This window comes from Aquarana catesbeiana, linkage group LG13, assembly GCF_042186555.1.
Source record: "Aquarana catesbeiana isolate 2022-GZ linkage group LG13, ASM4218655v1, whole genome shotgun sequence".
Lineage (NCBI taxonomy): Eukaryota > Metazoa > Chordata > Amphibia > Anura > Ranidae > Aquarana > Aquarana catesbeiana.
The window spans coordinates 62,868,460-62,891,328 of record NC_133336.1 but is presented as its reverse complement, the minus strand read 5'-3'; the positions used below and the strand labels follow the sequence as shown (position 1 = coordinate 62,891,328).

General features: G+C 40.3%; 1 protein-coding gene across 1 annotated transcript in view; it reads left to right on the top strand.

Moving 5' to 3' along the window:
• Positions 1–6,840, top strand: part of SNAPC1 (small nuclear RNA activating complex polypeptide 1) — a 42,796-nt gene extending 35,956 nt beyond the window's left edge. The window contains exons 9-11 of the mRNA XM_073610206.1: positions 1,977–2,112; positions 2,828–2,908; positions 6,642–6,840. Of these exons, the coding sequence (XP_073466307.1) occupies positions 1,977–2,112; positions 2,828–2,908; positions 6,642–6,676 (252 nt within the window). The 3' untranslated portion in view covers positions 6,677–6,840. The remainder of the gene's footprint in view (positions 1–1,976; positions 2,113–2,827; positions 2,909–6,641) is intronic.
• The last annotated feature ends 16,029 nt before the right edge of the window (positions 6,841–22,869 follow it).

The following is a 22,869-nucleotide window of genomic DNA, read 5'->3' as shown; positions in this document are numbered from 1 at the left end:
CGATAACCTGACCTCACTTCTGGTTTAACCTGATGTCAACTACCCTATTTTGAAAAATCAAAAGCATTCAGACACACCGATCTTGGTGTGATCAAATGCTTTTAAGGGCAGATGAGGGATTTTGAGTACTTCCAGATCTCTCCATAAAGAGTACCTGTCACATGTCTAATGCTGTCACAAGGGATGTTTACATTTCTTGTGACAGCAATAAAAGTGATAAAATAAAAAAAATGTAAAAGTGACAGTGTAAAAATAGCATTATAAAAAAAAATGTTTTAACGTGCCCCCCCCCCCCCCCCCATGCTCGCACGCAAAGGCGAACGCATGTGTCGCTCCCGCACGCATGCAAACAGCGATTGTCCTACACATGTGAGGTATCGCCATGACCATCGGATCATGAGCAGTAATTCTAGTACCAGACCTCCTTTGTAAATCTAAAGTGGTAACCTGTAAAGGCTTTTTAAATGGATAGTAGCATTTATGTTGTTTGTCGCTGTTGCACGGGCGTGCTCAATTTTAAAGTGTGACATGTTTGGTATCCATTTACTTGGTATAACATCATCTTTTATATTTTACCATATGTATATCAGCCAGTCAACCAGCAGATTAAACACTGTGTATGACTGTCCCAAGCAGGGTGGATTTGATTTAAATCACTAGTAAAAAGGCTTGATTTAAATCGTCATTTTTAAAGAGCAACTGTCATCTCTGTCCCGCAGTGGCTCCTCCTCTGACCCGCTGTTGATTCACCGACAGTCCCATTCACTTTAATGAGGCGGCCGGTGATGCGGCAGTGACGCAACAAGATGAGGGACGTGTCTGCAGCAGGTGAGTGGATGCCCGCTAACAGGCACTGCCATGATGGATCTGAAATAACAGGAGCTCTTTAAATGTAAGAGCTTATTCTTGCTGGTAGTTAGAATCTTTAATATTTGCAAACAAAATGAAGGTTTCCTATTTAGAATAATAAGCTGTCAGGTTCGTAAAACAGCGATATCAGAACCGATTCAAACATACAGTTTGTAGTGTACATAGGTTTGCAAAATAATGGGATAAAGGAATATTCCTGAACTTTGTTTTATCTCATGGCTACTCTGAAATTGTGTAAATGCATCAATGCAGTGCATGTTATCTGTTTGAAGAGCTTGGATTCATTGAATGAAAATGTAAATATTGCCGAATATACAGCCTCATGCTACATAACTAAACTCCATTTTTATGCTGAATAAACTAAATTATTAATTTATCCTAAATAGAAAACTATCTTTAGATAGATTTTTTTCTTCAAAAGCATTTTATTAAAATAAATGTGATCTGATTTAAAAAAATCATATTTTTTTTTTTTTTTTAAATCATTGATTTTTATCCACCCTGGTCCCAAGAATGGGTAGCATAACTATTTTGGGGGTGCAAGTGACAGTCACAGCCAAATTGACTAAAATTCAACATCTCGTCCTGCTCTATCACCCAAAGTAAATATAAAGAAGTAGCCAGAAATCCTTACACTAAATAAAATAAAGCGCAAGGGGAGTTGGCTGTTTATTTGGTTTTATAAGGTGCCACTGTTGCCACTGACCAAGCATGCTACTATACTATACTCTAATATACTCTTGTATAGTAGTAAACCTGACTTGTATTTTTTCCCCCCACTGAACTTTGTGAAGAGTACAAAAATACACTTCATTCATGTCACTGTATAGCAGCAATATTTTGCAATAATGCAATATACAACGCAGTAAAATGCCGGCCTTACTCCTTGTCACTTTATCCACAGCTTTAAAAAACAGTTTTGACTGGGTATAAGCTTTAAATGATGGTTCATTTTATATGGTTAGCTTTATTGCTAAAGTGAGGGTTCTTGTTGATTCCCCCAACTCCAGAAGCGCCAAGCCGAGATCATAGAGCATCAGAAATGTATTTGTGAATTGTGAATCGATTTGTGTTTTTTGTATTTATATTATATTTTTCTTATATAGGCTATGAAGTCAAGACGGCATCGGCAGGTTCAGCTGGCAGCCTCTGAATCTAGTTCTGATTACAAAAGTAGAAAAGCCGAGAGAAGAAAAGTGCAAAAACAGAAGTACATGGCAGCAAAAGAGGAACAGAAGCGAGGTATTGTTTCCTTTTACACTGACCGTGAACTTGCAGCTTGTATTGGAGCGTACACAGGGGCACAGCATTGCATCCTAGGAGTAAGGGATCACAGACACCCCCATATCTGGATGTCCGTTATACACTACTGTACAACAGTATTAGGCAGCTGTGAAAAAATGCTGAAAATTAAGAATGCTTTCAGAAATATAAGTGTTAATAGTTTATTTTTTATCAATTAACAAAATGGAAAGTAAATGAACAGAAGAGAAATCCAAATCAAATCAATATTTGGTGTGACCACACATTGCCTTCAAAACAGCATTAATTCTTCTAGGAACCCTTGCACACAGTTTTTTAAGGAACTTGGCAGGTAGGTTGTTCCAAACATCTTGGAGAGCTAAAAACAGATCTCCTGTTAATGTAGGCTGCTTCAGATCCTTATGTCTCTTCATGTAATCCCAGACAGACTCCATTAAGCTGAAATTAGGGCTCTGTGGGGGCCAAACCATCACTTCCAGGACTCCTTGTTCTTCTTTACACTGAAGATAGTTCTTAATGCTGTATGTTTGGGGTCGTTGTCATGCTGCAAAATAAATTTGACCCCTATCACACATCTTCCTAATGGTATGGTATTTGTGAGTGAGCCTAAAGAAATAGCCTCAAAGGACATTGAAAACTGCAGTTCTGCATAACTAAATTATAGACCTGATTACTATTGATCTTTTCATTGCAGCTTACCTTTCTTTGATAAAGAAGAAGTCTTCTGTAAAGATGCCAGTGATTTCCGAAGAGGATTCATCTTCTAGCAGTGAAGGTGGGAGCATTATCCGACTATTTATTTATTATAGAGGGGTTGTGTTCTGTGTGTCAGTAATGTATTTTTTGTCTGGTAAGTTGGTACTATATACTGTATAAATTACACAGATTTGGTTCAGCCACGTGAATGTGTAGTCACCTAGAGATTACACAGGCACACATAGCTCTCCAGGTTCACATTGAGCAGAGTAAAGCTGATTTTTGCTGAGCTGGTGGCAGGGAAATGTCCTGGGAGCAGGTTTTTCTTCTGAATTCTCTGCTGGGACCTGAATCATAAACCAGTAAGCATGCAGTTTTTTTTTTTTTAATCAATCCGTGTTTTAAACCTGTTAGAAATAAAAAAAATCCCCAAAATGTTCTAAGCATGCTATTGTTCCTAAACGTATTTTTTGGCTGCCACCACTGTGTGCAGGTCATGGTGACCAATGTTTATGGTAAATAGGTGACCTGCAACACTTGAAGTCTGAAGTGCCAATTACCAGACCTCTGTGCTGGGGTGAGAGGCTTGCTGTTCACTGTGTAATTAACACCGATACTAGGTGACAATGGCCAGTGACTTTGTATGAGGTGGCGGTTGAGATCTAAGCTGTGGGGGGAGCAGTGGAAGAGGTAAGTACTGGTGCCCAAGAACAGACTAGCACAGGTTAGGAGGGGTGTGTTGGAATTTTGATTGTTTTTTTTTCTACTTTAAACTGTGTGCTTTTGATATTCCTGAATGTCTAGTTACACTTGATGGATGCTTTAGTCCTGAAATTTCAGTTAGAGCTAGACTGGTACAGATCACATACATCATGCCTACCAGGGTGCATAAAATAGACCCATTTAAATCAATAATAATGTAGCATTGAAATTGGCACATTTCTACAGCTGTATGGCAAAGCAAGTGAACACTCAAAGTTATGGGCAGCTGGCACTAAGGTGACAATACAAACCTTAATAATTCCATACATTTTTGTGTACTGTATACATTTCTACACATGTTCTAGTTTCAAAATGTATAACTTTAGGATAAATTGCAAACTCTATCATTGAGAATTTTCCTGTCCCTTTTTATGTGAGGACCTCAGCTTAAAGCAGAGTTCCGTCTGAAAAAAGAAAATAGATGAGCCTTGGGATTAACCACTTAGGGCCATCATTCATGGTCAACTCTAAACTGATACCCTGTAGAGGCTTTTAACCACTTGCCGACCGGACCATAGCCGAATGACGGCTACAGCGCGGTCGGATAACTCTGGGAGGGCGTACAATGACGTCCTCCCCGACTTATGCTTCCCGCACGCCCCGGAAGTGTCTGTGCTAGCTGGGTTCACTGGACTGGACGCATCATGGATCTGGTTAAAAGGCCAATGACAGCGGCTCTTTACCACGTGATTGTTCCGTCCAATGACGGAGCGATCACAATGTAAATAATCCAGGTCATGCAGGGGTTCAGCTCTCTCCTCTCCTCACACCAATACAGTGTGTGAGGAGAGAAGAGAGATCGAGTGAAGCACAGTAAGTCTTATTGATTTTTACTGTGCTTCGCAGTGCCACTACAGAGCCACATCAGTACCCCCTGTGCCACTACAGAGGCACATCAGTGCCCCCTCGACCACTACAGTGCCCATCACATTGGTGATCTACAGTGCTCATCTGTGCCACAACAGTGCTCATCTGTGCTTTACAGTGCTCAGCAGTGCCACTACAATGCTCTACATTGCCACCAAGGCCACTACAGTGCCATAAGTGGATCCTGGAGGTGCTATTTGCATATTGGGCATCTGTATGTGGCCAGGCGTTGTAAAAGTCTCACACATGTGGTATCGCCATACTCAGGAGGAGTAGCAGAATGTATTTTGGGGTGTAATTTGTGATATGCACATGCTTTGTGTTGGCGTTATCTTATAACTTGACAAGTTTGTGTAAATAAAAATGTGTTTTCATTTTCTTTCTAGATTTTCCAAAAACCACCAGGGAAAAAAATGACATGTTCAAAAGACTCATTATGTCTCATAGAATATACATTGGGGTGCTTTCTTTCCAAAATGGGGTCATTTTGTGGCTGTTTCCATTGTCCTGGTGCTCCAGGGCCTTCAAAAGTGTAATAGGTTGTCAGGAAATTAGATATGTAATTTATGCTCCTAGAACACCTGATGGTGCTCCCTGCATGTTGGGCCTTTCCTTGTGGCAGGCTGTGTAAAAGTCTCACAAATGTGGTATCGCCATACACGGGAGGAGTAGCAGAATGTATTTTGGGGTGTAATTTGTGGCATGCACATGCCATTGGAGATAAATAACCTGTTAATATGACATTTTATTTTTGTGGAAAAAAAAACAACTTTATTTTGCAAAGAATTGTGGGAAAAATTACAACTTCAAAAAACTCACCGTGCCTCTTACTAGATACCTTGGAATGTCTACTTTCCAAAAAGGGGTCATTTGGGGAGTATTTGTACTTTTCTGGCTTCTTAGGTTCTCAAGAAATAAGATAGGCCATCCGTACATCAGGTGTGATCAATTTTCAATGATTGGTACCATAGCTTGTAGACTCTATAACCTTCACACAGACCAAATAATATATACTTATTTGGGTTATTTTTACCAAAGATATGTAGCAGTATAAATTTTAGCCAAAATGTATGAAGAAAAATTACTAATTTTGCAAAATTCTATAACAGAAACAAAAATGCATTTTTTTTACAAAATTTTCGGTGTTTTTTCATTTATAGTGCAAAAAAACCCAGTGGTGATTAAATACCACCAAAAGAAAGCTCTATTTGTGTGGAAAAAAGGGACAAAACTTTCGTATTGGTACAATGTTGCATGACTGAGTAATTGTCATTCAAAATGTGAGAGCACTGAAAGCTGAAAATTGGCCTGGTTAGGAAGGGGGTTTAAAGGGGTTGTAAAGGTAATTTTTTTTTTTTTTTTTTTAAATAACAAACATGTTATACTTACCTTCACTGTGCAGCTCGTTCTGCACAGAGTGGCCCCGAACTTGCTCTTCTGGGGTCCCTCGGCGGCTGTTTCAGCTCCTCCCCGCAAGAACTAACCACCTTAATGCGAGCTCCCTCGCATGGTGGTTAGTTATTGCGGGCGCGCTCCCGTGATACAGCCGGCGGCTATAGCTGCTCGCTGTATCACTCGGCCCCGCCCCCCCCCCGGCGCGCCACGTCATTGGATGTGATTGACAGCAGCGCGAGCCAATGGCTGCGCTGCTTTCAATCCATCCACTATAGCCAATCAGCAACCAGGCTGAGCGGCGAACTGGAGGTCGGGAGCGAGCAGCTGAGTTTCGAGGTGTCAGGTAAGTAAAACGGGGGGGGGCTGGGGGCGGCGGTATTGTCAAAAGTTTTTTCACCTTAATGCATAGAATGCATTAAGGTGAAAAAATGTATACCTTTACAACCCCTTTAAGCGCCTAGTGGGCAAGTGGTTAAAGCTTCGCCTATGGACAGTTTTGGTTACTAAAGTTTATTGCTGTTTCACAGGCGTGCAAAATTTTAAGGCTTGACATGTTTGTTATCTGTTTACTTATTGCAACCGCTTCTTTTATATTTTAACAAAAACTGGGTAATATGTTTGTGTGCACAAAATAAATTGTGGTGAGGGAAGGCATTGCCTTTGAATTAGTGAAATCTTAGTCAGACCCTGGCTGATATCATGAAGAGGAATTGAGGAATTTTCAATGATCATATTCGCCTGTTTTGTACCTCTGGATTTATTCATTACGCTTTTTCTTTTTCTTGCAGAAGTTCCAGTCAAGAAAAGAAGAAGAAAACGTTGAATGTTTTGAATAAGACTTGTATCTCCAGTGTGCCATACTGGGATAGGAATTGGCAATGCTAAAAAATTGTATAGAGATTTATTTTTATTTATATTTTTCATTTTTTTAAATGTGTTTAATGTAAGAATATAACTTGATATAATACACTCCTTTTGGTTAATAAACTAAGGCTCAAATCATTAAGGGGTATGATATAAGGACTTTAGCCTTATCAGTTTAACTTGCCAATCCTCCAATTCTGGGGAATTTACAAAGGGAAATAAGTTTCATGTGGTTTTGCACAAACTGGACCATATTACAATAAAAGTGCTACGCCACAGTTTCTATGAATATCTGATCATGTAGGCCAATTACTTCAAGTAATGAAGAGCTTACGCCATGGCCCTTAGTAAAAACATTTCTAAAATGTACATAATTACCAGAGTGGTGTGCATACCATAGTTGGGAGGGGTATCAGCACTGTAGGAGGTCAATGCACCAATATGTTAGAATGAAAAACAAATGTTTATTTGTTCAGATCAGAGAATGACCGTGTAATGAATTGAGGCATTGGAGTGTTAGAAAGCCTACGCCACTTTATTAGGTATAACTGCTTTATTTATAAAAACCATAAATCCGGTAAATACAACACAATATGTAATGCATGCAGACACGGTCAAGAGGTTTCTTTCTGATTAGTCCAAATTTTGGAACCTAGAAGATGCCAGGAATCCCCAAGCTTGGTGCCAGTGTTTGTGGTTGCAACATCTCAGTGTCAGAAACCATGAAATCAGACCGAGACAGAAGTACAGTTAAATCACACTTGTTTAATAAAAAAAGTAAAAAGAACAAACGTAGTCAAAACATAGCCAAAGTTCAATAACCGGAACGGATAGTCAGCCAAGCCAGAAGTCAGGGATCAATGTAGTGGAACAGCAAGCAGGATCTGGAGCCAGAAGGCAAAGCAAGTCTTTAAACAGGAACGCAGGAGATAGGCTCTGTGATGTTGACCAAGGCGAAGGCAGAGATCCATTGGGCTGAACGGCTTAAGCAGGCAGGACTGACGAGCAGGATATCATCAACAGCTGAGTAGCTGTGGAGAGATAGGAGCTGGCAATTAGCCGACAGCTGAGCAACCAGCGCTGAGAAGGAAGGGCTGAGCCCAGCCCTGACACTCAGAGACTGCTGATCTCCTGGGATTTTCAGAGACACTAGAGTTTACAATTATGCTGTCAGGTGTGGAATGTATTGAAACCAGAAAGTCAGCATGACAGCCAGACAACTAGTATTTTCAGAAGGGCACAACAGCAGTCTTCAGAGGGCGTTTGACAGGCAGCGAGAAGGTGTTATGTTATTTCCTCACTGTTCGTTTAACCCCTAACAGCATGTGTACATCCCAGTCCCAGACTTTTGCAGCTTAAGAGGGAGCAGTTGGGGGGGGGGGGGGGGTAAAAACATAGCTCATATGTAAACAAGGCTTAAAGCCTTATTAAAATCACAAATGTATTACAGTGGGGAAAATAATTATTTCATACCCTGCAGACTTTGTAAGTTTGCCCACTTACAAAGAAATGAAGAGTCTATAATTTTTATCATAGGTGTATTTTAAATTATAGAGACAGAATATCAACCAAAAATCCAGAAAAAACATAAATTAAGTTGTAGTTCAGTGAGTAAAATAAGTATTTGATCCCCAAGCAAAACATGACTTTGTACTTGGTGGAGAAACCCTTGTTGACAAGCACAGAGGTAAGACGTTTCTTGTAGTTGGTTACAAGGTTTGCACACATCTCAGGGGGGATTTTGGTCCACTCTTCTTTACAGATCTTCTCTAAACCCTTAGAGCCCTTTCACACTGGGGCGGTTTGCAGGCGTTATTGCGCTAAAAATTGCGCTAAAAATTGCGCCTGCAAACTGACCTAAAACTGCCTCCGCTGTTTCTTCAGTGTGAAAGCCTGAGGGCTTTCACACTGAAGTAGTGCGCTCACAGGAGAAAAAAAAACTCCTGCAAACCGCATCTTTGGAGCGGTGAATACATGGGGCAGCGCGGCTATAGCAGCGCTATGCGAGCGGTTTTAACCCTTTTTCGGCCGCCAGCAGGGGTTAAAACCGCACCGCTAGCGGGCAAATACCGCTGCAAAAATGACGGTAAAGCGCTGTTTTACCACCGACGCCCCCACCGCCCCAGTGTGAAAGGGGCCTTAAGGTTTCTTGGCTGTGGCTTGCCAACTCGAAGTTTCAGCTCCCTCTATACGTTTTTTAAAGGGGCTTCTTCTTTAGCCACTCCTTTGATGCCTTGGCGGTATGTTTTGGGTCATTGTCATGCTGGGGGACCAGTTCACGACACATCTTAAGTGTTCTGGCTGAGGGAAGAAGGTTCTCATCCAAGATTTTACAATACACGACCCCGTCCACTGGCCCCTCAATGTGGCAAAGTCGGCCTGGCCTGTACCTTTAGCAGAGAAACAGGCCCAAAGCATAATGTTTCCACCTCCGTGATTGACTGTAGGGATGGTGTTCTTAAGGTCATAGTCAACATTTTTCTTCCTCCAAACACGGCGAGTCGAGTTAATGCCAAAGAGCTCTATTTTGATCTCATCTGACCACAGCACTTTCTCGCAATCTTTCTCTGAATCATTTAGATGTTCATTGGCAAACTTCAGATGGGCCTGTACATGTGCCTTCATTAGTGTTACCAATGGTTTGTTTGGTGACTGTGGTCCCAACTGCACTGAGATCAATCACAAGCTCTTCCTGTGTAGTCCTGGACTGATCCCTCACTTTTCTAATGATCATCCCGTTTTTTTTCTGGATTTTTGGTCGATATTCTGTTTATCATTTAAAATACACCTATGTTAAAAATTATAGACCCTTAATTTCTTTATAAGTGGGCAAACTTACAAAGTCTGCAAGGTATCAAATAATTATTTTCCCCACTGTATATTGCAGCTTACCAATCATCCGATGTGGTGGCTGCATCGGTTCTCTTTTCTTTGGCTTTTTTCACCTGGTGATCTGGCCAGTAACACACCTCCTGTAATAGTGAGACACAACTTTAATCAGTCATGCCAGTGTTAAGTGGTTTCTCTCATCCATGTAAATGGATACAGTCTGCTGGAGAGCTTGTGAAAAACAACAGACTTGCTGGCTGTATCACCAGATGAAAATAGAAAAAACCTAAAAAAGAAAACAAATGCAGCCATCACATCTAAAAATTTGTAAGCTGTATTATAATGTTTGTTTTTGGATTTAATACTGCTTGAGATTTAGCCAAACACATATATATATTTTTAGATAGAAAAAGCACAAGGCGGAGATGTGATCTCCTGTCATTAGTGCCTTTCCACCGCCACCTGATAATTTTTTTAATTCCACTGAGCGTGAAAGAAAGATTTTGTTTTCTGCCATAGGATTTCACTTCTTCCTGGAGTGTAGATAACTGCTTGGCATCCGTCCAATCAGAGCTTTACAAACATGAGATGTTGGAACGATGACTCTGATTTCTCACTCATGCATGGAATGGTGTTCAGGCATTTTTGCATTTGCCCTGATTAGTGATAAACAAGTCAACCTGTCACTGTTGTCATATCATTATTCCATCAGATGTACTGTAATGCTTTACCTGACATTGTCACAGTTCATTAAATAACTGACTACCGCTACTGTATAAAAGTCATGGTACAGAAGACTTTGTCTTTATAGCTGTGACATTTAAAGTTGGAATTCATGAACAAATTGTGATCATAGATCCTCTTTACAGCCACAATTTTTTCCATCTTGGGTGATTCCTCATTACTGACAAAAAAAACCAAAGAACTATGAATATAGTACATCATACACTTCATTAACTAGCACAACAATCCACAAACCAATGAAATCCTGGTGAAATCTTTATTTCATGTATAAATGTATATAATAAAGCTGTAGTAAATTCAAATAAAAAAAATACTTTTTAATAACTCCACAATACAAAAATAGGGGAATAGCATAACCAACTAATGCCACGTACACACGAGCAGAATTTCCGTCAGAAAAATCTTGGATGGTTTTTCCGACGGAATTCCGCTCAAGCTTGCCTTGCATACACACGGTCACACAAAAGTTCTCTGAACTTTCGACCTTAAAGAATGCGGTGACGTACAACACTACGACGAGCCGAGATAATGAAGTTCAATGCTTCCGATTGTTTCCAAGCATGCATGATTTTTTGCGCGTCCGAATTGCATACAGACAAACGCATTTTCAGATAGGAGCTTTTTTACGACCGAAAAATAGAGAACATGCTCTCAATCTTTTGCTGGCTGGAATTCTGCCAGCAAAAGTCCGATTGAGCATACACACGGTCAGAATTTCTGACCAAAAGCTCACATCCAACTTTTGCTGGCAGAATTTCTGATCGTGTGTACAGGGCATAACGCATTTCATGCTAAATCCGTGCTTAAGTATAGCTCACAAAGTTATGTCCCGCATAGGTAGCTATATATATATATATATATATATATATATATATATATACACACACACACACTATATTACTAAAATACATATCACCATCTTGAATAAATACATCTTCATTTAAATGATAGAAAATACATAAGAATTGTGAAGTCCATGTATAGATCCCACACGTGAATACCATACTCAGTGAGTATAGGAAAGGTTTCTCTCCACCAGCATGCAGACACAATGCACTCACCAGACTTAATTGACCCCTTTTACAGGGAGTCAAATTACGCATATGGAAAAAAACAAGATGTCATACATGAGGTCACAGGAGTTAATTCAAACCGCTGCTGTCATCCATTCTGTGTGTCTGTCTGCCTAGCAGATTAAATGCTCCAGTATTGTTATATAGAAGGAGAGGAAAGAACACACTCTTGGTGCAGTATTTAAAATCAATTATTTAAAAAAGAAGGTTGTATTGCACTTACATCAAAGAAGACAGGGATCAGCGTGTATTGTATAGGAATCGCCGGTTTGCACTCCACCTGTGTTCCAGCTGACCAGAAATTACATATTTCAAACATCACCCAACGTTGTTTCATCAGCCTGCACCTGACATCCTCAGGGGTTACCTGAGGGAGGCTAACCCCTGAGGACGTCAGACATAGGCTGATGAAACGGCGTTGGGTGGTGTTTGAGATACGTCATTTCTGGTCAGCTGGAGCGCAAACTAGTGATACCGTTACAATACATGCTGATCCCTGTCATCTTTGATTGTTTGTGAGCGCTTTATTTATGTATTTTTATTGTAATCAGCACATTATGGCAAACTTACCTGTAAAACGCAGCCCTCAAGCGCTGCGCTCTCACCACTCCAGCAGGTCTTGGTGGCTTCTATCTTCATCTGGAATTCCTTCCTTCACCTGGAACCTGCGATGACGTCACTTCTGTGCATGCTCATGGGAGTCAGTTCACAACAGCAAACAGGGGATGTAAATGTGGTCTGAGCTGTGCATGCATGGCTCCGATACTACTGCTGCGACAGGCATTTATAAATATGGTCTCTACTGTTATAAAAACTAGGAATATACTGATACCAGTTTTATAAGACCAAGTACGATACTTTTTCTCAAGTACTCGCCGATACCTATTTTTAGTGTTTAGTGTTGTGACAGTTTTTTTAGGCTAATGAAAAATTATTATTGTTTCTTTATAATTATGAAGAACTTTAAGCCCTGGTTCCCATCAGCACGGCTTTGAAATTGCGCTGCTTCAGCGTGATTTCAAAGCTGCAGATCAGTGCGATTTGGACCTCCGATTTCATTGCGGCTTGCAACTTCATTTAACAAATCAATGCAAGTTGCAATGAAAATACAAAAAAGTAGTGCAGGCAGGGACCTTTTCCAAAGGTGCTGCGACTTGAAGGTATCGGTTTTAGTTTTGGAGCATTTGCACGAGTACAAATACTCATGCAGATGCTTAGTATCGGCACCAATACCGGTATCGGTGCAATGCTAATAAAAACCTTGCCTGTTAGTAAACTCCCATAAAAAAAAAAAATACTAACGTTCTAAAGGCCAATAGAAGTCATAGAAATTGATGTTTTGTCATATAGACATTGCACTAACAGCCTCACTTTTACCTCCTTTTTCTTCTCACAGCAGTTGTGTGGGGTGTCTCAAAATGACTGTGCAGTCCAATAGGCACCAGAGGTAGATCCAGTGCTCTGTGTTCAGCACTCAGTATAAGACCTGGTCTAACACCCCATCTTAAAGCCTAAAATCCAATCATATATTATTGGACTGGTATAAAATAGCAGGACCCTGTCCCCATGTCCTTAAATAGAAACAACTACAGGCAAAGCATTCAAATAAAAGGAAACTTTCAAGGTACCAATGTATCAAAAACATATTCACAAATAAAGTTCAAAAATCCTAAAGACTTATTCATAATTACAATAACAAAATATCAAAATTACACTTGAATAAAGTGTGTCAACCCCCCACATTACAAGGGTTAAATGATTGTTACGCTTGGGAGTGCCGGAATAGGGAGAAATACTTTATTCTGCACTCCAGCGGTGTGACTGGTCCCCTGTAGCCACCTAAGCTGCTGTCAGCTTTGATGACATATTCACCTTCTCATACCATACAGGGTTAATAGCCATGCTTTGTATGTGATTTCATTGAGGGGCTGCCCACAGACTGGAGCTTCAGGGAAAGGAGGTTAATAATGCCTGCATTTAAACCTTGCAGGGAGGAGGCTATGGGCCTTTTCAGGTGTTAAATCAGGTTAGAATCTCTAAACAAGACATTTAGATGATGAGATAGTGAGTCCAGATCATAAGATAAGTAGGTGCTTTTTATTCATTGCAGTGGAGAGACACAACATACACCGATATTCAGCACTACCAGGCCGAACGAAGAAGGAAGTGTCTCTGACTTAAAAACATCAAGTTTTTAACAATATATACTTTATGAATATGCATAAGCACTAGGCGTGTTATAGGTGTGATTGTATAGTTTAGTCCAATCAGCATTCATATCTTCTTAGTAGCAAGGGAACAGTTAAATGGGTGGTTACATCATGTGACTGGCAAAAAAATAGAATTCAGCAGTATCTGGTTTTGTTACGAAGGCCTATTTTGAGCAGCTTTCTGGGTTCTTATCAATAGTTTGTGTCGTCACATATCCAACCGTTTCGTTTTCTGAAGAATTGAAACACAAGCGAAAAAGGAAGAAAAAAAAAGGGAGAACATCTAGAAAAGAAAAAACAAAACAAGTGCAATACCCAATCTTAAATTGATTTTCTATATCTATATATAAAATATAATATATATATATATATATATATATATATATATATATATATATATATATATATATATATATATATATATATATATATATATATATAAAACTCAACATTATTAGACCCCTATAATTCTACTCACAGGGGTAGATTTTTTTTTTCTGGATTTAGGCTTTGAGTGCCAAAACAAGAATCCACTTTGTCAATGCCACTTTGTACAAAAGCCTCAGTCAGTGTTGCCAACCTACCAGTTCCTTGGACATCACTGCAGCCACCATTACTACTTGACGTTATCCTTTGATGCCATTTTACCTTTATCCCAGCACTAGGGTGTAGTGCTGTGTATGTGAGTACTTGACTTTTAATAAATGTGATCTTCTTAGCCACACTATGTACTCTTATTTTTATTGCATGTGAACATGATCACCAATTACTGAGTGCTGCCTTTATATCGTGTGACCATCTGCCCATGCAAGTCTCTATCTTTATCCACTGAGAGTGGTTAATGCTGTTTTGACCTGTCTCTTAGCTCAGGGGTCCATATGCTGAGGTGAGCGGTTTGGCTAGCTGGTGGTGGAATCACGGATGTATAGCACTGCATGGACTGTCATGAGCATTTAGACCACTACAGAGGAGACCTTTTCTCTATCAACTTTTGGATTTAAATTTAAAGGGATTTTTATTACTAATATTTGAACTTCTGGGTATAGCGCTGCACTGCTTTATTCATCCTATGTACTTTGAAGTTTTTTATGTTTACCTTCAGTGTTCAGCTGCTTGTATTTTTAAATATTGGATTTTTTGCGCTGACTTTATTTTATTTATAAGTGTTGCCAACCTACCAGACTGAAATTTACTGACACAACATCCAAAATTTACTGCCACAGCCAAGTTTTTACTGGTATTTTCAAAAGTGTTTCTGTATCCTTTTAAATGGATGAAGAGGGGTCTGAAATACCTGGGAGTGTTTCTGTCAACATTAATGGGCCTATACCAGGATAATTATTTGCCCTTATTGAATGAAATCAAACAAGATTTGAGAGGATACCCTGTACATAGACTATCTTGGTTTCAAAATGATGACTCTCCCGAAAGCTCTGTATATCTTTCAGTGTCTTCCGATAAATTTTCCCTGTGGCTTATTTTAAAACCTTTAGATTAATACTGCAAAAGTTTATATGGAATGATAGGGGTAATCGTACTGCCTATAAAATTTTGAGTAGACCAAAAGAAAAGGGAGGATTATTCCTTCCAGACTTTGAAAAACATCACGCAGCGGCAGTACTGCGGAGAGTCTTGGACTGGGTGCACAGTTCTCTGTATAGAAAATGGGTGTCATTAGAGGCAGAGCTGAGTAAATCAGCTCTGAGTCAGATTATTTGGATTCCAAGGCAATATAGAGGCTCCTCTAGAGAAATTGCTCCAATTACCATAGAAACACTGAAAGTATGGGATAAGCTTTTTAAAAATACACAACGTCAATATAATAGCCCTTTGATGCCGTTGACAGGTAACAATTATTTTCCTTCAGGCAAGGATAATAAATTGTATTTAAAATGGACTTCCTCGGATTACCTGGGGTTAAAAGATGTCCTGAAGGGAAATGTCCTTTGTTCACTATTGGATCTGCAAAGGAAGATATGGGGTAACATCATGGGATACATGGAGATATAGACAACTTCAACATTTTGTAGAATCTCTTCCGAAAACCCTCCGCTCAGTCAGTGAACTAAATCCATGGGAACGATTAGTCGATCAAGGGGGAATGAATAGACAGGGGATTTCCAGTGTATATAGGATGTTGATGATGCCCTCAGAAGTGGAATCCTTGTGTCTCTTGGAGGGGTGGGAACTGGAACTTAATCAGCTATTGTCCGAAACAATGAGAAGTAAAGTTTGTGACTATGTCCACTCGTCTTCAATGGACACAAGGATGAAGTAAATATATTAGAAGTTATTAATTAAGTAGTATTACGTCCCAATAAAATTGCATAAAATCAACCTGGACCTGTCCCCTTTATGTTGGAGGGGATGTGGGGAGCATGGAACGCATGCACATATATGGTGGCAGTGTCCCCTAATTCAACCTTACTGGAGGGAAGTAATGGATTGGATAAAGAAGATCAGTGGGCATGAAATTGGTATTGATCCTTGGCAATGCTTGTTCCATGTAACGGGGATGCCAAGAAAGAAATATAGAATAGCAATTATCCCATTCCTACTGAATGCAGCAAAGGCATTAATCCCGAAACAATGGAAATCAAATATAATTCCAACGATAAAGGATTGGTTTAGGGAGGTGGATAAAATTAGGTTAATGGAAGAAGTAATACATTTGGAAATGGACTTGGAGACAAAATGTGTTAGGACCTGGAAGAGCTGGTTGGAATTTAGACAAACTCAGGTTTATGTGAACTATATGGGAAGTAACTAGATATTCCGTTGCTCCCCACCTATGACCCCCTCTCTCCCCTCCCTCCCCTTTTTATTTCCCCTTTTTTTTTTTGGTACACAGTAATTAGGCACACCTATTGGAGAAATTCTCTATGGAAACAAAATTTGAGAATTTCTCCTCCTTATAACTTAATAAAAAGGGTTTGGAAACAGTTTATTTATATAAGAAATAAGTCACTGAGAGAATTAAACACTATAGATGATGGACGAGGGAATTATGGGTGTTTTTTTTTTTTTTTCTTCCTCTCTTTTTCTCACGGAAACGGGCACTTTTAAGGTGGAATCTCCAACAGGAGGCAAAAAGTTGAGAATTTCTCCTCTTCAGAAATCAATAGAAAGGGATGGGAATTGTCATGTTTTATGTAAATAAGAAGGAATGTCTCTAAGAGAATTTTATGTTATAACTAGGGCACTCTTCACAAATTAGATTTTTTGATAGATCCAGGTTTATGTAATGTTGATTGTATTGTATGTTTTGAATGTTTTGTATATGCCTATATATATTTGTATGGTTTTGAAAGGAAATGATTTGAAATGTAATGTAATGTTTTTTACGTGTATAATAATTTAATAAAAATAAGTGGTATTTTCAAAAGTTACAAAATTACAGTTTTAAGTGCAAATATGCAACCAGCAATGTAATTTAAGATAGATATTAACCACTTCAGCCCCGGAAGGTTTTACCCCCTTCCTGACCAGAGCACTTTTTACAATTTGGCACTGCGTCGCTTTAACTGCTAATTGCGCGGTCGTGCAATGCTGTGCCCAAACAAAATTTGCGTCCTTTTCTTCCCACAAATAGAGCTTTATTTTGATGGTATTTGATCACCTCTGCGGTTTTTATGTTTTGCGCTATAAACGGAAAAAGACCGAAAATTTTGGGGGAAAAAAAAAGGATATTTTCTACTTTTTGTTATAAAAAAAAAATCCAATAAACCCAATTTTTGTCATACATTTAGGCCAAAATGTATTCAGCCACATGTCTTCGGTAAAAAAAAAGTTGGTAAGCACATGTTTATTGGTTTGCGCAAAAGTTATAGCATCTACAAACTAGGGTACATTTTCTGAAATTGAATTTACACAGCTTTCAGTTTAGCATTTTTTTTTTTTTTTTTTAGCATTTCTTGAGGTGCTAAAATGGCTGGGCAGTACAACCCCCCCCCCCCCAATGACCCCATTTTGGAAAGTAGACACCCCAAGGAAATTGCTGAGAGGCATGTTGAGCCCATTGAATATTTAATTTTTTTGTCCCAAGTGATTTTTGCAGCTCTCATTTGTTTTTGAAAATGAAGAGAGAAAAGAAAAATGTATTTTTTTTTCTTTTTTCAATTTTCAAAACTTTGTGACAAAAAGCGAGGTCTGCAAAATACTCACCATACCTCTCAGCAAATAGCTTGGGGTGTCTACTTTCCAAAATGGGGTCATTTGGGGGGGGGGGGTTGTGCCATCTGGGCATTCCATGACCTCCGAAACTGTGAAGGCAGTGAAGAGTGAAATCAAAAATTTACACCCTTAGAAACCCTGAAGGTGGTGCTTGGTTTTCGGGGTCCCGTACGCTGCTAGGCTCCCAAAAAGTCTCACACATGTGGTATCCCTGTACTCAAGAGAAGCAACAGAATGTATTTTGGGGTGTAATTTCACATATTCCCATGGCATGTTTGAGCAATATATCACTTAGTGACAACTTTGTGCAAAAACAAAAAATTGTCTCTTTCCCGCAACTTATGTCACAATATAAAATATTCCATGGACTCGACATGCCTCTCAGCAAATAGCTTGGGGTGTCTACTTTCCAAAATGGGGTCATTTGGGGGGGGTTTGAACTGTCCTGGCATTTTATGCACAACATTTAGAAGCTTATGTCACACATCACCCACTCTTCTAACCACTTGAAGACAAAGCCCTTTCTGACACTTTTTGTTTACATGAAAATTTTTATTTTTTTTGCAAGAAAATTACTTTGAACCCCCAAACATTATATATTTTTTTTAAAGCAAAGGCCCTACAGATTAAAATGGTGGGTGTTTCATTTGTTTTTTACACACAGTATTTGCGCAGCGATTTTTCAAATGCATTTTTTGGGGAAAAAACACACTTTTTTTTATTTTAATGCAGTAAAACACACTATATTGCCCAAATGTTTATGAGGTAAAAAAGATGATCTTAGGCTGAGTACATGGATACCAAACACGACATGCTTTAAAATTGCGCACAAACGTGCAGTGGCGACAAACTACATACATCTTTAAAAGCCTTTACCGGTTACCACTTCAGATTTACAGAGGAGGTCTACTGCTAAAATTACTGCCCTCGATTTGACCTTCGATGGTGATACTTCACATGCATGGTGCAATTGCTGTTTACATTTGCTTTTTTTTTTTTCCTTTATTATTTTTTTGCTTTTTTTTAATCTTATTTTTAAACTGTTCCTTTCATTTTTTTTATTGTTATCTCAGGGAATGTAAATATCCCCTATGATAGCAATAGGTAGTGACAGGTACTTTTTTTTGAAAAAATTAGATCTCTCCTCTGCCCTCAAAGCATCTGACCACACCAAGATCGGTGTGATAAAATGCTTTCCCAATTTCCCAATGGCGCCGTTTACATCCGGCGAAATCTAAGTTTAGAAATGCTCGTAGCTCCTGGTTTCTTAGGCCATAGAGATGATTGGAGCCATTCTGGTCTCTGATCAGCTCTATGGTCAGCTGGCCGAATCACCGGCTGCATTCTCGGGTTCCCTGTTGGGACAGGAGAGCCAGAGAAAAACATGGAAAGTGGTGGGGGGGGGGGGGGGGAGGGACATTCCCTAGAGACTAATTAGCCGCTAGGATTGCTTTTACATGAAAGCCGACCGCTGGCTGAAAAGAATGATACCAAGATGATACCTAAACCTGCAGGCATCATTCTGGTATAACCACTCAAAGTCCAGCAATATAGCAGTACGTTGCTGGTCCTTGTTGGGCATATATTGTAATCTTTTTTTTCATGCAGCCTGTGGGCTGAACAAAAAAAAGATATTGATCGGTGGGTATGCCCACCATTAGAATACCTCCCTTCATCCACCCACTTCTAATGATGGGCATACATGCACCATTTATATATGCTGAAGCATGGGGGCATCCGCCCCAAAAGTTAGGAGAAAATCCGCCCTCTGCCCACTGCTGTCCCCATGCTTCGGCATATATGCTCTTTTTTTTAACTGTGGTGGTGAAATCACCCCCTACAGCGCTGGAGTCACGGCTTTATGTATCGTGGGATCAAACGCTGTTGCTGTCAAGATAAATAAATCTGCGCTGCAACTGAATGGCGTACCTGCTAAGCAAATGATGGTTAACAATAAAACAAAGTAACATTACAGTATAACAGTAAGACCTACCATACCTGCAAAACAAATACAAAAAAACAGTAAAAAATGAAACATTTTTTAACGCAACCTGTGCCTAAAATATATATATGCCGAAGCATGGGGGCATCCACCCGCAAAAGGTAGGAGCAAATCGCTTCTCCGCCCCTGCTGCCCCCATGCTTCGGCATATATGCTCTTTTTTTTAACTGTGGTGGTGAAATCACCTCCGACAGCGCTGGAGTCACGGCTTTATGTATCGTGGGAGCAAATGCTGTTGCTGTCAAGATAAACAAATCCTGCGCTGCAGCTGAATGGTGTACCTGAAAACAAAAAAAATTGCATAATAGAATACCGTAAAAAAGAGCAGAACAATAGAGAGAGAGAATAGAGAGAGAGAGAGAGAGAACAATAAAACGACAACTATTTTTGTTTTTTTTATTTTTATTTTTTTTTTACACTTTTTTTTGTAATTGTAACTTTTGTAACTGTAACCGGTTCCAGGTTCGGGTCTCTCAAAATGCGATGGCATCTTGGGAGACCCTGTGTAAGTGTGCCTAGTCTGTGCAATGCTGTACCCTACGCTAAAGTGTATGGTAGTGCTCAAAAGATTCACCAATACAAAGACCAGGATTGTCAGGACAGGAGGGACAATAATAGCTGGTGTCACGTCTATATCCGCACTTTCTACAGACACGACATTTTCTATGGGGGGCTCTTTGGGTAGGGGTACTCGGGAGGACATAAGGAAAATGCCTCTCATGCAGCCGGCTTACTGCATTTGGCTGGGGAAGATGAGGTAGAAACAGAAGGGCTCTGACAATCTATTCCTGGAATTTAAGGAAGGATCCAGTCTGTCTTGAAGCTCTGTATAGCACATGAGCGTTCAGCAAAGCCAATTGAAATAAGTATACAGACACTTTTTTATACCAGCGTCTGGCCTTACGGGCAACTAGGTACGGCGCCAACAACTGGTGGTTGAGGTCAACCCCTCCCATATTTTGGTTATATTCGTGGACATAGAGGGGTTTCTCCACAACACCAATCGCCGTAGTAATTTGGACAGTCGTGTGAAGGGAGTTAAGAACAAAAACGTTATTATCCCTCCACTTCATAGCGAGCAAGTTATTGCACTTCAAGCAGGCTCTCTCCCCCAGCCTAAGACGGGAATCTACAAGCCTCTGGGGAAAGCCCCAGCGATAAGATCGCATGGTGCCACATGCTCCAATCTGATGATCAAACAAGTGACTAAAAAGTGGCACGCTCGTGTAATAATTGTCCACGTACAAGTTATCATAATGGGATAATGTTATCATAATGGGGGATTTTAATTATCCAGACATAGACTGGGCGGAGGGAACCGCACATTCATTTAAGGCTCGCCAGTTCCTTAATGTCTTGCAGGACAATTTTTTCTTTCAAAAATCTTTTATTGGTTTTGTACAAAAGCAAAAGAATATAATAAAAAAAAAAAACACAAGAAAGTACAGGGTTTGAAATCACATGTCATGCAAAATCCGCTGATACATAAGAAACACCTGCTGGGACTGGAGCGTTAGCATTTATAAGGCACATTAAATATAATTGACTATGGCGTATAAGAACCTATGTTTGGAACCTTGTGGCTTGTGTAAACATAGAAAAAGATCCCTAAGGGGATTGTCTGACAACTAGAGAGGCATTAGGGGATCACGCCGGCACCCCTAACGGGCTCATGCTGTGCACAGCGTGAGCCCCCCTCCTCTCCTAACCTGGGATTGGTCTAGGACCCTAGGGTCTCGGGGATCTAAACAATATAATTACTGGGGATTACAACATATCAGATAGAAACATGCTACGAAAAGGGTAGTGTTTGTCTCAAAATGAAGGAATTCTGGTGAGAAAAGCCCAATACAGCCATTACCCGCTGTTCTGTCCTAGTTTCCCCCAGCAGAGGGACACGATCAACAAAAAAAAAAACAACTATAAAAACAGAGAGGGGAAAGAGGAGAAAGGAGAAGAGAGAAAGGGTGGTTAGCTGTCCGTCCGGAGGGGCCCCCGCCTCGTAAGTTGGCCCCTTTTAATTTTTGGGTGGGACTCCCGGAATGAGAGAAATGCCGACGAACCTTGCCCAGGGCTCCCAGATGGCTTCAAATTGCTTAGTTTTATCATCTAAGATGCTGGCCAGTTTCTCTTGGGCCATGATCCATGAGATTTTGTGGATTGTCGCTTTCACCGAGACTTTGGGCTGTTTCCAGGCCTTAGCAATGGTGAGTTTTGCACCTAAGAGGATGAAGTGTGTCAGTTTACGTGAGCTCTTCGGCATCCTGGGAAAGTTATCATTAAGAAGAGCTATGGTCGGGGATTTCAGGATTTGGGTCTGAGTCGTTTTCCTCATCAGGGAGAATATTTTATTCCAGTAGGGCCTTAGTCTGGGACATTCCCACCAGATATGGGCCATTGTGCCTACCAGCTGGCACCCTCGAAAGCACTTGGGGTCAGCTGATGGGAACATTCTGGAGAGCTTGACAGGCGTGAGGTACCTCCTTGTCATAACCTTAACACCTCCTTCAATTAAGGAGATGTTTTTGATGCCTTTAAAGGCTCTGTCAAAGGAGCGTCTCCATTTGGAGATCTCCCATTCAAAGGCTAGATCCCTCTCCCAGTCAAGCATGTAGGGGGTTTTTTGGGGGTGCAAGGCTAGTGACTGATAGATGACGGAAATCCCCCCCCTCTGTTCAAAGGAGCGACCACACCATAATTCGTATGGCGTAAAGGCGTTGTGTGAGGGGATACCTCCTCTCCAACATTGACAGAGGAAATGTCTTATTTGGTTGAATCTGAAGTGCTCAGAGTTCGGAATTTCCAGTTGCCTTACACCTTGCTCCAAGGAAATAGGACCCTCATTTGTGAAAAAATGTCCGATTCGATACAGTCCCTTGTCCAACCACCAACGAAAAGCCCTAATATCCAACCCAGGGGGAAAGTCAGGGTTATTGAAGATGTGCGCTAGGGGAAGACATCTTGAGATTAAGGCTGAATTTTTCCTTAGATTGTCCCATATGTGAAATGATTGGGATAAGGATGGGGAAAGAATTGGGGGTCTCTGTTTGTGAGGAGTCCAGAGGAGATAGTCCAGGGTGTATGTGGGGACAGCCTGTCTCTCTATCTGAATCCAATCTGG